We start from the raw sequence: 16,427 nt of genomic DNA on the forward strand, positions 1-16,427 counted from the left end.
AAAACAAAATGATCTATAGAATATTATATAAAAGTTGACTGAGAAATTTCAGAAAATATAACTGATGCTTTCAACACTTAAACTATACTTTTCCGAACCAGTGTTTATAGGATATTCTTAAATGTATTTTTTTATAGTTAAAGATGTTTCATTGACTAAGTTATTCTCATCCACGCACATCTCAATAATTTCTTGGAAAGCCGAGGCCTAAAATTAAACTGCCCTTTCAAGCATCATCATGGCCTCAATTAGAAACAAATATGGCGACCACGTGCTCCGGCATCCCTCATTCAAGTGACCACTGACACCTATTCCACACAGAGGGATCTGTTAGAAGTTGAACGTGTGTTTATTTCCGAGTCTTTTTTTGTTTCGGTTCACTTGTTCGTCTCACCAGAGGAGACTTACCAGTGGTGGCGCTCGGCATAAGCAAACCAAGGCAAATGCATAGGGCCCCAAACAGCTCAAGGGACTCCGGGATTCATGGAAAATCTGGGTGCACCAATTATGAATGCATCGCTCTTTCATTTACAGTTCTATCATCTCATAAGAATCTCTATCTCTCGTTATAATCTCTTCTGTCATCTCGCCAGGTGTTTACCAACGGAAAGGCGGGGACACCCCGCAAATAATATCCGCTTAGGGCCCTCAGCGGGCCAAGACTTACCGTCGTCCTCCACCGCCTTTGCGGGTGGCAGGCTGGCACGGCCCGGGCGTGCGTAGCCGCCCCGGAACTCAAAGCTCTGCGCGGAGCCGAGCCCGGCGCTCTCCACCTTCCTCACGCTCGCCCCTCCGTCCTTCCCCTCGGGGATGGCCCTTGCCTGCGCTTGGGCCTGCGTGCCCGAGCGGTAGTTCTCGCGGTCGTCCCCTCCGTAGGCCTTGGCCGTGCCCCGTCCCCGTCCGGCGCCCAGCGGCCCGGTCTGCGGCCGACGGCCCGGGAGGGAGGCCGGCAGCGGCTGACGGACGCGGTGCAGCGTCACGGGCACGATCTCGGGCGGCAGGTGCAAGTAGTCTCGCAGGTAACCGATGCCCTCGTTGGACAGGTACCAGTAGTGGTGGCGCCACGTGAAGGTCTCCCGCACGAAGCCGCGCGACTCGAGCGAGGCCATGGCGCGCGACACCTGGAGGTTGGTGACCCCGACGAGCTCCTGGTGGATGCTGTCGGGCCGGCGGTCTTTCTTGGCCACCATGACCCCATCGCGGAAGAGGGCCTCGTAGATGGACCTCAGCTTGTCCAAAGGCATGAGCATTCCAGCAGCCATGTTGAATGAGATGGTTTGAGTTGCTGGGGCCAATGAACTGGAAAGCAATTGCTGGGTTTCTCAAAATGAAAAAAAATCTACGTTTGTTTCGGTAAAAAATGTTGAATTTGGAGAGCAATGACTTTCGGTGGAATTTAGCGTGGGTGAAATTTGCGTCGCTTATACTTCTGTGTCGAGGAGTATATTTATTTTAAAAAAAATCCCTCTTTACAACTTGTACTTCTTCAATGAAAAGTTCAGCACTCGAGCAGCGAACTGCTTTAAATGCCCCACCAGCTCTTTCAAAACTAACTTTCATACAAAACGCCGCCTGCATTCAAACATTCAACCCTCAAAAGTTCTGGCTACGAGCGACAACAAACTGCTGGGAGTGGCATCTGCCGCGATCCATTCAAACGCTTGTGACAGCCCAGGCTGACAACCACGACTGTACACGCCTTACGATGCAACGTCTCCGCGATTGCTTAGGAATGCGTGAAACCGAAGGAAATCTGCCACCAGCAGACCACAGTTTAGTCTGAGCACGGCGCTCACCACCACCACCCCCCTTCCCCCCTCCGCGAAACGTAGTTTTCACAGCTCTCAAAAGAAAGTTTTGGAGTCCGGGTCAAGTTCTACTCACGCCTTGCAGGCAAAAAATGCGTTGCACGGTCCGGTGATGTCCACAGGGCAGCAGTAGAATCGGCGGTAGCAGCAACAGCAGCAGCAAGCAGCAAACAGGCTGGCTAAAAACGTGGAGGTGTAATGTCTACAGCGCTTGCTCCGCAGAGTGGAATTAGGTGGGTTGGGTTGGGGAGGGAGGTGAAAAAAAAACCAAACCGCGCGGAAATTATTAAAAATAAATCGCAAACTCTCGTTGTTCTAGACAGGGGGGAGGTGGAGGAGGAGGAGTGCTTCCAGGCTGGGTTGGCAAGTGACCAGCGCAGCTTCGAAATGTCTAAAACGCACACTGTACGTGGCGTGGGTGCCCTGTCCCAGGCCACCACGGATAAAGAGAGAGAGGAGAGAGGAGGCACGGCTGCTGCTGCGCAAGCGGAGGCAGAGCGATCGGGATGGTTCTGTCAGAGGTGGGGGCAGCTGGAGGGTGGGGAGAGAACGAAAGGCGGAGGAGGGAGGGTCGAGAGTAAGGCGTGGTGGTGGCCGTGGTGGTGGTGGGGGTAGGTTGGAGGGTCGGATGATGGGGCCCCTCCCTGGGAGTTCACGCGTTTGGTCTGCTCTGGCAGTGAGTGCGTGGCTGTGGCGACGTGGTTGGCTGGCTGGGTCCGAAGAAGGGGGGGGGGGCTGGGTCCAAAGCAACGAGTTCCCTTCCAGTTTTCAACTTAGCGCGCAAAAATAAAAAGAAATGTATTCTCCCGAACGTCAAACTTTAATTTACCCCACCAAACAATTGCTGAATCGCACCCTGACTCATCCACAGCCCTTCCTTTTCATTCGCCGATCGATTCCGGTGGTGTGACATTCCGGCCCCTTTATTTTAATCTTTGATCAATCAATCAACAACGTAACTAATCTCAGAGTGTTTGCAATTGTGAACGTAACTAATAAATTCAAAGTACACCTTTGAGCACGCTGAGGTTTCACCGCAGTATTAAAAGTCACGGCTTAAGAAGGCAGTGACACCGAAGGACCGCCAGAGTAACATCCTTGTTTGTGTAGCCGAGTTGAGCCTTTTGTGAGCAAGCCAGCAGATTGTTATCTTGTCAGCCGGCCCTGTGATTTAATGGGGTTTTTTTTAATGTACAGCTTACACTCGAGTTGACTCTTGCGACAGCTTGCACTGAAGCCAACGCTGCTATTTTGGTTGCACGCACTCAGGTAAACACCCGCTGCCTTGATAGGCGTTAAGGGCTCGATGGATGATACATAGACACAGAGGTTGTCCCACCAAAACGACAAATCAATGACCGTATACAGTATTGTCTGTGCATGTGCGTGCGTGTCATCATCTCAGTCAGCTCAGTCAGTCGACCCGTGGCACCTGGGTCTGCCCCGTGACCTCCTGCCAGCTGGGGCGTTCGACACTTCACGTGGCCTCAAGGTGCACATGGCCTGGCACAAGCGTCGTGGTGACGTCACCGCCACTTAGTTGTTGTGTCATCATCAGAATCATTAAGCACTTTTAAAATTAATTAAAAAAAAACTTGACTTTCTTTTAAACTGGATTTTGATTAGCATTTTCTTAATGTGTTATTTGTTTTGTGTTTGCTAGAAATGTGTTACAACGTGATTTCATTTTGCGTACAATTTCACGTTTATTGTTCATGCCTGTAAAGCACTATGTATTGCATTTTTTTGCACGAATAGTGCGATAAAAATAAAGTTTGATCGATTGATAAAAGCCAGTGTTGAGGCGCGCGCGTGTGTGGGTTCAATGCTAGACCACGCACAACACACACACACGACAATGGTCAATGGGATTTGAATATGGCCCAAATCTGGCCGATGTTGCACGGCACTCAATCGTAGTTAAAAGCAAATGCTGCATTAGCAAAACTCCATTCTGTGTCTCTACATATAAATGCAACACGTGTGAGTCCATCAGCCTCTTGGCTTTTCAGACGGCTATTATCAAGTAGCATTTGTCTAAGTGAGCAAAGCCTGCGTCAAGCTTTATATTCTTGGTCTCATCAGCGAGACCCAGACTTGTTGAACAAATGCTGCTGTACCTTCAGATGTCATATTAATCCGGAAGCATTTGTATATTGACTTTTGCCCGTGATGCTCCATAACAACGCCTACTGAATTTGAGCGCTAAATCCTGGTGCAGTGTGTCAACATTAGCAGTGGGAAATGAAGGCAGCTAGCTGGGAGTGGCATTGGCCACCTAATCTCTTCTAACCCACGCACGAACGGCATTGTGTGTACGTATGTTGAACTTCTTTCGCACCGTACGTAGCCAACCGTGCTAATCGGAGGTTAATGTTGCATCGAATTACTGTTGGTCAACGTCGATTTCATTCTCGCGGTGTAAATGTGTCGAATCACGTGTCTTAGAATCGAGGCTTTTTCCCATCCGTATGCATTGTGTGTAACACATTGCTGCGGAGGGAGCTGGTTGGGTTGCTCGGTCAATGGCCAGGGTCAACGGCGGCGTGGTGTATTCCGCAAATATGCCCGACAAGCCGGCGTGAGTAGGTTAAACGTTGAGTTGTATAAGGGCACCACGGGGTGACCAGCCCCTCCCCACCCAGCCCCACCCCTCCCACCCCCACCCAGCCCCCCCCCCATCCTCCCCACCCAGCCCCTCCCCACCCTCCCCTCTCCACCCAGCCCCACCCCTCCCATTTTTGGATGCACGACGGACGGACAGAATAATCCCCTGTGGGCTGGTGTAACCAGGAGGTTCCTACCAGTAAAAATGTTGAAGTGATCCCTGCAGCCACTTGCAGGCCGCTACATTCACCACGATGTAAACAATAAATAAATAGATTCCTGAACAAACTCGTGACCCTCGAGCAAATGAATAAGTTTAACCGCGAGCGGGCGAATCACGAAAGGGCACGCTTAGCAGCACTTTATATCATCGAGAAACTGAAACGCCGTCGTAGATGCATGAAATACTGGAATCCCAGTAAGCCGTGAAGGGGAGTTTAGCGAGCAAGTTTGCAAAGTAATGTAGGAGGGTTAATTTTAATCATGGGCTTTCATGACCAATATTATGATTCATAATTTGGGTTAGACCGTGTATGTACAATGCCAACATTTTGCTTGCTTTTCAACACTGGTTCCCTGATAAACCAAATCAATGTGGAATATTTTCCCACGTGACATTTCGATTTTATTAGCTCGATCGGGTAGTGGTGGGTTGTAGTTTTTTTAATTGACATTCTACCCACGTGACGATCTGACCCAAAGGGAATTAATTATGAATCCATGTCATAAGACTTACGCTGCGGTGTGGCAATTAAAAAAAATCCCGTGGTGATTGAATGAATACGGGAGAGCTTTCCCAAGGTGAGATCCTCACCTAAACTCGAGCCGCTCAGAGCAGCATGTAAGAGTTCGCCAAAAGGCGACATCTGGTCCAACACCAATGGAGACTAGGATCTAAGAAAAAGCTGTCTCGGGTGTGGACCAATCAACTTCAAGGACAGTGCATATCATTATCAGAGTTGTTTATTTTTGTTTGCATTTTGACTGCTTGTGTTGTGGTTATTGCAAACATGATCCCTTGTATAAAGGTGTCAGTTTTGTACCAGTTGAAAGGGTAGAAAACCTATTACTATATTTTGCCACTGGTAAAGGAGGTCTCATAGTGTTCAAGTTTTTTTTTGCATGTTCACCACAAGTACATTGATCAATTCAGACATGATTCCTTGAAAAAGGTTTCCGTTTGGTGTTCTAACATCTTAACACCTGTTCTATTGCCAGCAAGGTTACAACCTATCTTTATTTTTTGATACTGACAAGGGAGGCCCAATGATGTGAGTTCGTGCGCTCATTTCACGGCCGGCCACACCCTTGTGGAAAATGTCTGCAGGAATCCTTCTTTAAAAATAAAAAAAGAAAGACATATTTCGCGTTCAAATTGTTGACGCTTGGAATGTGTCGAAGTTTTGTGCGCGATAGAGGTGTTAATGATGTTAGCAGCAGTAGTGACCATGAAATGTACCGGTAATTCCCACCCCCATCGCTACTGAGCTCGAGAAAGCCTCTCTTTAGAGAGGGTAGTTTGGCATAATATTCCACGTTCTCCAGTCCTCGTGGAAGAGGCGGGTGTCACCCACGCTTTCATCCACCACACGTGATCTGCTGTTTGACTGTGCGCTACCCGTATTATAACCCTGGGTGGACAGAGGCTGGCAGTTGTGGGTTGGGGCATTTAAAACACCAAAAACTCGCCCACATTGTTTCTAGCGCCACACCGGGAGATCGATCAGGTGACATCTGGATTGCAAGCGCATCGTGCCAACTATTAGAACATGAAATCATCCACATTACAATATGCTGTCGTTATAAAGTGGTTATAAAGCTGTGTGTATCCCCGGCTCATGCCCTCCCACAACAACATCTAACAACAGTTTTTGCAGTGCTCGAAAATTGTTCATAAAAGGTGCTGACAAAATGTACTACTTAAAAGTAGGTCTTCTCTTGAAAAGGAGGTTACTAAATTAAAAAACCTCCCATCTGGTTAGAGGATATCAATCATCATCAAGCTCAATGTAATAAGCTTTTTTTTCCTGTACGTATACTGTACCCCGTGAAATTTACACTGAATTGAATCTGAACAAATGCACACCTTGTTGATAATGATGCACACACTGGCGACAAATATATATCTATTTTTACATCAATGATGCCGAAATATCACCAAGAACAGCCGAATAAAGACCGCACCAAAAAATAAACGAACATGTATGTGGTTTTACACACAATTACATTTATTCGGTACTGTATCCCAAAGGGCTAAAGAGCGTGATCTAACAGCACTGTACTGTATAGTCAAATTCAAAGTGATCTGCTCAAATAAGCCATGAGGCGATGTTCATCTCTGTCTTACAGCACTCATTCAGTGGCGGAAAACTCCACATTCATATGACGGGAGGGAGTCCATCCATTGGACAACCATTGTTGACTTCCCGACAAACGGATACTGATTGTATTGACTGCAGAGGGATGATGAGCTGAGTTAACCTCAAACTAGGATTTAAACTCCCAAACTTCCGAATTCACTGCTTCAACGACAAAAGTGTGCAGTCTGAGGCATTTTGCCAAACCAATAGTTCCTGAAGAACTGCATTATTGTCATCTTGTCTAAAGTCCCCATCAATAAATTGATGAAACGTGACAAAAAAAACAGGCAGCAGTGAGATAAAGAGGCAAATGTAGACTTGTCATCCCTATTAGGCCTCATTAGTACAGTGGTCACCAAATAGCCAGCTGGCCTAGTTATTTTTAAAACTATAGTACTTTACAACATACAGTGGAAGCCCAGCTTGGCACTAATCACTCGTATGAATAAAGCAGTCGGAACTCTGTCCTGTGGGTGCGGTGAGGGAGGCGCAATGGAAACCGCTCAAAAGTTTCTCACTGAAAGTCATTTCCCAGCATCGCTGTGTTTCCTTTCAGAGTAAAAACTCAACGTCAGATAAAGTTAAAATGTGCAGACCTGTAACGAGCAGCCACTGCTGACGAAGGGGGCTTCCACTAGACGGGAGCCACAGAGAGCCCCTCTGGGGGCATGTGGCCTACTCTTCCACACTGATTTCTTGAAAGGTGGGAGTACCCCCACACTTTGCCCCACCAGATACTACTTGCCGGGAGACTTCTTGTGGGATAACCATGTATATCCTGCTGCTATGTGGCATAATGCTTTGCTGTTATGAGCTGCAAATTTAATAAATGCCTTCTCTGCTCTGTGCGACTTGAATGCAACCAGGAAAAATAAATGTTGATAGCGATTCTAAAACAATAGGGTTGTAAACTGTTGATTTATTAATTGATAAAATAATATCCCTTGAGATGGAAGATCTAGTTTGCAAGGGTGCCCGGGTTTCAATTGTAGCATACATTGTAAACACGTAATGACGCGTATACACGGACATTTTAAAACTATAACCTTACACGACATACAAACTTTATGGCGGGACCCCGGGGTCCCGAATAAACTGAAGTCAAAATCGTAATTAGTTTCATTCTCTTTGGCGACTTCGTCCCACCTCGCACACAAACGCCGCGACCCGCCTGGCGCGGATCATTCTGTTGTCGTGTCGTCTTAGCGCAGTAGCGAGGATGAATGAGCAGAAGAAACAAAACTTTGATTAGCGCATCGTGTAGAGCTCGTCGAGAGGAATAGATTGCCGTGTCGTTCGCCTTCAACAGACATACAATGACGCCGCAACGCAGTTTATGCGAGAGCCGGGGGCTTATGGGACCCCGGGGTCCCGCCATAAGGTTCATACGTTCATTGACGACTATATTTACCCAAGAATGTCTGTGCGTAACGCGCGTGACGCCACTCCACGTCGACCAGCCCCCCTCATTAATAATCATGAACAGGTCACGTCCTCCACATTGACCCGCCCTCAATAATCATGAGCGGGTGACGTCACTCCGCATGGAAAACTGCCCCCCTCATTAATAATCATTAACAGGTGACGTCCTCCAAATGGACACCCCCCCTCCCATTCATATTAATTAGCGGCTGACGTCACTCCACATGGGCCGAGGCGCCTCTTCCCCCCTCCTCAGCGTCAAATTACAACCCTCACTACAAAGGCAGAACCCTCACGTCATCACGCGGTCTCCGTAACGCTGTTGAGACATCGAAGTAAAAAGGACGTCATGATGAACAAGGGGTTATAAACTTTAAATTAAAAAGGTCTGTGTCACCGCGCCCTTACAAACTGCACACGAATTGATGCAATGAATATCACGTTGCGCTCTGCTTTTCGCTTGCAAGTTTCAGATTTACTGCAATACACCCGCCGTCCTTGGACGGGCAAAAGGCTAGTACCATAAATATCAGGTCACGTCCCTCTCTGCAGTTCTTACCTGCTTAAACAAAACTAAACTTAAAGCTTGGAACACATAAATACATTGTTTGTTAAAATGGTGCGTACCGCGGATTCGTGTACAGCTGCAACTATACGTGATTGTGTACTGTAACATACGCATTGGAATGTCTGTGCAGATAAAAGGTCCTCCTAGTATGCTTGCTTAGGATAAGCTTGTTTAAAAGCAGTGAACAGATCGTGAACCAATTATGAGATGCCGAGTCTACTTATTCCATTCACCATATCTGATTAGGTACATTTCAAAGATAATGTAGTTCAAATACAGCACTTAGTTGATGATAACCTGTTATTTCACTCTTCCTTAATGGCCACTCTTGCAAATTAAACCATCCTTGTATCTTAAAAAAAAAAACTTGAAATGAAAAATAATCCATTTAAACAAAGTACACTTGAATTAAAGTTGTAATTTCAATACAGAACAAAAGGTTCATCTTCTTGGTTCTTTCGGTAAAGTCACGTAGAAGGGAAGTAATAAAACAATAAAAATAAAACATAATAAAACAATTCTCACGACGTTTCGGCTACAGGTGAAGACGGCTACAACGCAAGCAGCCGTCTTCAAGTGAAGACGGCTGCTTGCGTTGTAGCCGAAACGTCGTGAGAATTGTTTTATTATGTTTTATTTTTATTATTTTATTACTTCCCTTCTACGTGACTTTACCGAAAGAACCAAGAAGATGAATCCCTGCAGTCACGAAAGCTTTAAATCGAAAAGAACAAAAGGTGTCTCGCATATGTCCTTTGTTTCAGTACTTCGTTTGGAAAGCCAAGTACTGCAATTGAATGATGGTATATACACATGCGCTTGCATCGCAGTTGAGAAATCCTATCGGTAAACTGGCAGGTGATGAGCAGGTGAATGGGCATGAAAATGAGTGGTCTATCAAATCGCTCCATTCCGTAATGAAAACATTATTTGGTGGTGCTCCAGACTTAACAAAAATAAACTCAACATACTCGTCGATAACATTGCTTTAAAAAATCAATATAATACGTAATATGCAACGTTCCGGACAATGCCCCTTCTTTCCATTATGAAATCAGTTCGTGTGCAAGTCCTTAGGTGGATTTCCTGTATTACATTGCAGGGTGTTGAGATAGCTGACAGTATTTTTGAGAGGCCTTCATCCAGCAGTAGAGTGAACATGGATCGTGAGGATGATAATGATGACAATTCAATGACACAGCCAGAGTGACTGACACACAGACGCACACAGAGACACGAAGACGCACAACTTAGAAAGTGGAGCCTCCTGCGAAAAGCCATTTCTAGAGTTATCATCGTCTTCAATTCGGTATAAGCTTCTGATCACCCTTTGCAGGGGTGTCTTGGAAAGAGCCGCATTTACTAACACGTAAGCTAGTAAATGTCCATCGACACCGTGTTCATTTAAAATTCACGACATATACGGCATAGCTGCCTATAAGCATTGGCGGGTTTGGTTTACATGAGTGCAGCAGCAGCATCAGCAGCAGCATCAACAGCGACGGCGTGGAAAGTTGCGTGCAGCCTTCTGCATAACTGTTACCAACTGCTGGCACCGAGAACGCAATTCCGATCAAACTCGTGACAGTCATGGACACCGAAACAAAACCGCACGGTGTTCGCAACATGGAGTTCACACTTTGTTAAGGAATCACTGTTACAAGAGTAGCAGTGGGAGTGACCTCTGTGAGAATATAACCACGAAGCCTCCCTGTTAACTCGCTGTGGCGGGCAATATTATCGAACAGGTGTCTTTTCTTTGTGAACATTCGAACTTTTTTTCTCACTTGGATCAATGTGTGCGTTAAGGGTGCTGTGTCGTGGCCTTCCTTCCATTCAGCTCTGTCCATGATATCTACTCAAGGATTTTGCATTCGACAACCACCAGTTACTACATCGTTATAGTTAGTTATGTAAAGATAGTCGTGTTTTACACTGAATTGAGTCTGGAAACACGAGGTGAATTATACTAAAACAGGCAAGATAGGGACACCTGGTGATCCAATGTTACCCAAACTTTGGTATAAAGTTGTGTTGCTATAAACGCAGGGACTTATCCTCTTTTGAAAACTGACCAATTTGATCAAAGTGTTGCTCAACATTTTCAGACACAAACTAGACAATAAAATAATAATCATCATATTTGCTTCGGGCATTTGAATATATTCGCAATTATTCAAAAGCGATTTGTGTCCCGACTGACGCGTGCGCTTCCGTGATGCTAATTAAAAACGTCTAAATGTAAACGCATGTTGTGGATCGTTACTTAATACATGCACACGCATGTCCCTTCCCGAACTTATTAACACTGAATTCTCTTTTGAGGTAAGGCATTGTAAGGGAGCGTCTCTCAACCAAACTGCCACAATGCAATACTCAGCTTAGAGATGCCATAAATACCCGGTTACACAACTTGAAATATATATGGTGCGAAATACCTATTTTTGTGTGTGCCCGTGCTATGTTGACGTCAACGTACAACCAGGGTCTCTCAACGGAGACTCCGAAATACATTTTGATGACTTAGGTGGTTTGAAATAGGACATTTTTTTTAAATGTCGTGTATTACACCATTTTAGTATGCTAAAGTACTGTTGCATTGTACTGTACTGTCTTTCTAAAACCAGTGGTATTAAGATGTCTGCAGTTTGTACTTCATGCCATGAATTGTCAACCCACAAAACACATTATCGAAGTTTATTTAGCGGCATTCTGTTGAAAATACGATACAATTTTTCCATGTAAAAAAAACCCCACACTTGGTATCAATGCCAAATGCAGCCCATTAGCCAAATAGCTAAGTTTAATCTTGCAGAGTTCATCTCCCAGGCGAGTGGTGGCGCAGTGATGAGACCGCTACACTCTGAACCCGTCCACCGGAGTGCCTCACCCTCAGTTACCATCAGTGGTGAGTGACATCTGAAACAGTTCAGTCCCCCTCCATCCCCCTTTCCACCAACCCGCACTGACCAGCGTGGTGAAGTATGGTCCAACACCCCCCACCCCCCCCCCCCATCCAGCAGTGGATTGACGGATGCAAATTAGTCACGTGCAAATCTCTCACATTTTAAAATTGTGAATACGTAATGATCAGTTTCCATTGCATTCCCAATTTGACGTGTGTCTCCATTAAGGATTATGCACGCAACATTCAACGAGACGTCTAACGAAGAGCAATCTCTAAGCATATTTTGACGCACTTTTGGGAGAAGTCCACTCGATTGAACCAACTAACTTTTTGAGAGAAAAAAATACATCAGACAAAATATAACTTCATTTGAACAGTAATGTCCCCCACACATCGAGAGCCATACCAGTGAGTGAAATTGAGTTGTTTTATTTTAATTTTTAATTCTTTTATTTTATTTTGTTTTCACCTACGTGACTTTACCGAAAAAACCAAAGAGTATGGATCCTTGCAGTCACGAAAACTTCAAATCTAGAATTAGTGAGTGAAAGTTACTCTTTGGTTCTTTCGGTAAAGTCACGTAGAAAGAAAATAAATTCCTGCAGTCACGAAAGCTTCAAATCAAGTTTGAGTGAAAGTTATATAATTACTTTGCATAATGCCTCAAGCCCGATTCCATTTCGCATAATCCGCGCAGTGTGGATAACTGCCGAAATTAAATGCAACCTTCAGCCTAACCTTGGGAGCCAAGAATAGACACAGGTGCTTCTCACTACTTGCAAGGCGAGTGTAGCCGACCGGAGATCGCTGTTGCACAGCACTCGGCGCGGCGTGAAAAAGGGCGCCCATTTTAAAATGGGAGCAAGTCCCACGAGCACCGGGGGATCTAATGGCATGCAAGTCAAAGAGTCGCCACTCTGGGCGGGAAATAGAAGGGCTCTGGGAACGAAACTTCAGACCGCCTTCTTTGCAGGAACTTGTCTCCTGCAGTCTTCGGGGCACGTGACGATACAGGGGCAAATGTTTAAAGAGCCCCCCCTGAAGTATATTCTTAGGTTTTTTCGGTGAAGTCAAATAGGTAAAAAAATTAAATTAAAATTAATAAAAGTAACATAAAAATAAAATTAAAATCACGACGTTTCGGAGGCAACACAAGCTTCCGTCTTCAGGTGGAACCGTCACAGCACGATTGCTGTATCAAGTAAGAGAAATTCAAAGAAAACCGTCCTTGTATATATACTGGTTGAGGGTGGGAGGAGGTGGGAGGAGGTGGGAGGAGAAGTGTCAATGCTGGCACACAAACCATGGCAGCAAGATGCGGATACTCAATTAAAAAATGTAAAATTAATGTTTAAAAAATCTCCGGCAATGTGTGTGGCTGACTCCGGTCACCACCCAGAACAGACCATGGAACGTGTAACCTCGACTCAATGCCCCGATTTTACAAATACGGAGGCATCGTCGCCACGGTGATACACTCCGCAACTCCTGATGCAATTATCTGGCTCGAGCACCTTAATGTAAACGTATCGTCGTTGCGCTACACCAACTTCAGCCACACAAAGAACACCACTGGTGAAAGGGCCTCCGCTATACGGAGCTCTATAGAGGCCCTCTAATAGGGTATTATTTTGGCCTACTCCTCCACGTACGTTAATAATGATTCTGACCCTCACAATATAATGCGTCGAATTGTGCACGTGGAAAAAAAACCCCGGATTATTTACTATCCGTATACGTTGTGTGCAAAAGGGGCAATCGGCTTCTGTAAACATTGAATATGCTGGAGATTAAAAATTCATCACAATGGCAAAAATATAATTGATTTTTCCATTGCATCATGATCCTGAATGATGAATCATTGCTGCTCTGAATCTCACATGTGCACCATGCATGCCGGTTGTCTACATATGGTGTGAAAGAAGTTCAGCATACATACATATATCTCATTAATGTTATAGTGTGCGGAGTACTTCTGGCCACGACCTATTTCACGCATTGAGAATGCCCATAACTAATTTTGAAAAATGCTTTTAGATTCCACAATACGTATAGCCAAACGCATCGACAAATATAGTGTAGTACAAATAAAATATGATGCAAACTTTATTCTTGAAGACCCCATCACCTTAGACCAATGGCCAACCCTGCTAAAGAGACTGTCTTAGAAGGGTCCTAACCTGGTGATGTAAATTTAATTAATCAATCAATCAATTGTAACAATGTAAGTTTAACTCGGATCAAATGTCTATGTCCCACATGTTACTACCATACATTGTAAACCCAGGTGGTCAACCATACACAGGCTGATCCATTTATAGATATCCCGCTAATGTATGACCCTTTTTATTCTAAACATTTGATTGACTATTGGGAAAGCGATGGTTCCATATCTTGCAGAGAAGAGTGTTAATTGATTGTATAAGTTATAGTGGGATTGGTGGGAGAAACATCAAGGATTTGAATTAATGGTCTCCCTATAAATGTCCACTGTTAGTTTAGCGGAGTAACCTATAAATAGATCACCATGTATTTTCTTTTTTAATTTTACCAGGTAAACCGCACAGAGCTATATACCGATTTTTCAGAAGCGACCTGTCCAAAAATGATTGCTCAACAACGTGATTTAACATGTGGAAATGTATAGCAGCCAAATACTCTAAACCCACGTTTCTAAATGTGGAGGTAAAATCCAGAGGACCCCGAGAAAAATCCACGCAACCACAGAGAGAACATCCAAACTCCTCATATAGAGGCGTCAGGGTTGGGATCGAACCCACGTCCTCCTGTATATCAGGCAAGGTAGTTAACATCTCGCCACTGCGAGTTTCCAAACTGAAATGAAGTTGCAAACACAATGTGTGTTTTCCTGCGCGGTGGTGCATATGGATGCCTATAACTCAGCATTGTGGAGGCAGTGAGAGTTGGTGAATCGCAACGAGGTTGCGGAACTCCCATCCCGTGTGCGTCAAGGGGGTGCCAAAGCTTAGGCTTGCCCAAGTAACATGTGGTAGATCAAGCGTGGACTAATCTCCATCTGTTTCCACCTGTATGGTGACAAGAGCGTTGCTCCCTTGCATGCGCGAGTTTTCTCCGGTTTCCTCTCACGTATGTTGAACCTCATTTGCACTGTACGTAGCTAACAGTGCTAATCGGAGTGGATAAACACTCATCATTAATTGGCTGAAAACTTCTTAAAATAAAAACCGAATGTAGCAACACCCTCCTAATAAAAACAATCATCAGACTCATTGTGGCTTCCTGAGTAAAAAAGTCATATTTATTTTTATTATTCCATATTATTATATTATTGTAACATCTGCAACAACACAATAACATATAATGCATTTCCGATAATTAACGTAATAATACCAATATATTATCCAGACTGTTAATGAGAATGAACAGCAGTAGTCACTAAATAGAGGTATTTTAAATACTTAAAGTATGTCCATTTCATATTTAAATGTTTAATTCAGTCATGGGGTGGAGTGTTGGCAACTTTGCTCCGCGCATTGCACTAGGAACCCTGCGACCTGAGTTAAATTCCCCGTCATCGCTAACATCAGTGATGAGTGACATCTGAAGCCCAACTCACCCTCCTTGACCAAGCCGCATTGACCAGTGCAGTGAAGTCTGGTCGTACAACCCCCTTGATGGGCACAGTTAGGGGAGGCCTCAATCCAGCAATGACGATGATATTCAAAGTGTTGCAGACTTTTCTGCAAGATAATTCTTATCTGTGTGCAGTCACACAGCCCGGGTCCAGTTTGTACATGTTGCTTGCAGGTGCATCTTCCCTTGGTATGTGGAATGTGATAGAGCCACTTTTAGCAGACAAGTTTCGCTCAGGCAACTTCTTGAGGTTAGTGGGGGGGGGGGTTTAGTTCAAACTAATAATAGAGAACATTGAAACAGATCATCGATTAACGTAACTAATGGAAAGGGTGTTCAATCGGTAAGAGTGCATTTACAACTCTGAATAACATTAACGATCCATCACAGTCATTAATTATTTCCAGAATTGACAGTCGCCCACACGTCTTCTCGATTTCGCGTGCTATTTTTAAATCCTTTATATTAAGTTCACTTGCTTGCTTGCTTGCGCGCTTACGACCGTGCAAATCTTTCGGTCGTTTTTTAACCCACTTCCCGTGATCCAATCGAGCTGACATTTTGCACACAGACTCGTTGTGCGTGACAATTTATTTTCGTAAATTTTTTTTCCCAAAATGTTACACTTTTTAGGAAAAAATAAATTATTTTTAATTACCAATTGCTCAATGGTGGCAGGCAATCATCTGACCCATAGGTGGCAGCCATCTCAAGCCAGAGGACGAGAGGACTCTAGCCGCCACGCATATAAAGGATTTATAGTGAAAAACTTAGTTTTTACGGGTTAATTTTTTCACTACGCAATTGCGGTGTCTGTCATGTGTTTCCTATTCACTCTTCACTGTCACATACACACGAGTGGGTCGCCTGACGTGAGAGATGAAACTCACCACACCGAGACTAGCAGTGATGTAGCAAACAAAAGGAGATTGCAATTTAAGCGTATCTCTGTGGCATGTAAAACACATTCCTGCGGAGGGAGCTGGAAGGAACGTTGGGTTGCTCAGTCAATGGCCAGGGTCAACGGCGGCGTGGTGTATTCCGCAAATATGCCCGACAGTGAGGGCGGGCACAAGCCGGCGTGAGTAGGTTAAACGTTGAGTTTTATAAGGGCACCACGGGGTGACCAGCCCCTCCCC

The 16,427-nt window shown here is 44.9% G+C and overlaps 1 protein-coding gene across 2 annotated transcripts in view; it reads right to left on the minus strand.

Annotated features, from left to right (window-relative positions):
- The window catches only part of LOC144938466 (epiplakin-like), a 228,337-nt gene that overhangs the window by 125,110 nt on the left and 86,800 nt on the right, over positions 1–16,427 (minus strand). Inside the window, exon 1 of one of the 2 annotated variants that reach the window (XM_078866305.1) lies at positions 668–1,344. The exons of the other annotated variant lie outside the window; for it this stretch is intronic. Within the exon in view, the coding sequence (XP_078722431.1) occupies positions 668–1,262 (595 nt within the window). The 5' untranslated portion in view covers positions 1,263–1,344. Of the gene's footprint in view, positions 1–667; positions 1,345–16,427 lie in introns of those variants that run through there. 2 annotated transcript variants of the gene reach the window in all.

This window comes from Lampetra fluviatilis, chromosome 22 (genome assembly GCF_964198595.1).
Source record: "Lampetra fluviatilis chromosome 22, kcLamFluv1.1, whole genome shotgun sequence".
In the NCBI taxonomy this organism is placed as follows: domain Eukaryota; kingdom Metazoa; phylum Chordata; class Hyperoartia; order Petromyzontiformes; family Petromyzontidae; genus Lampetra; species Lampetra fluviatilis.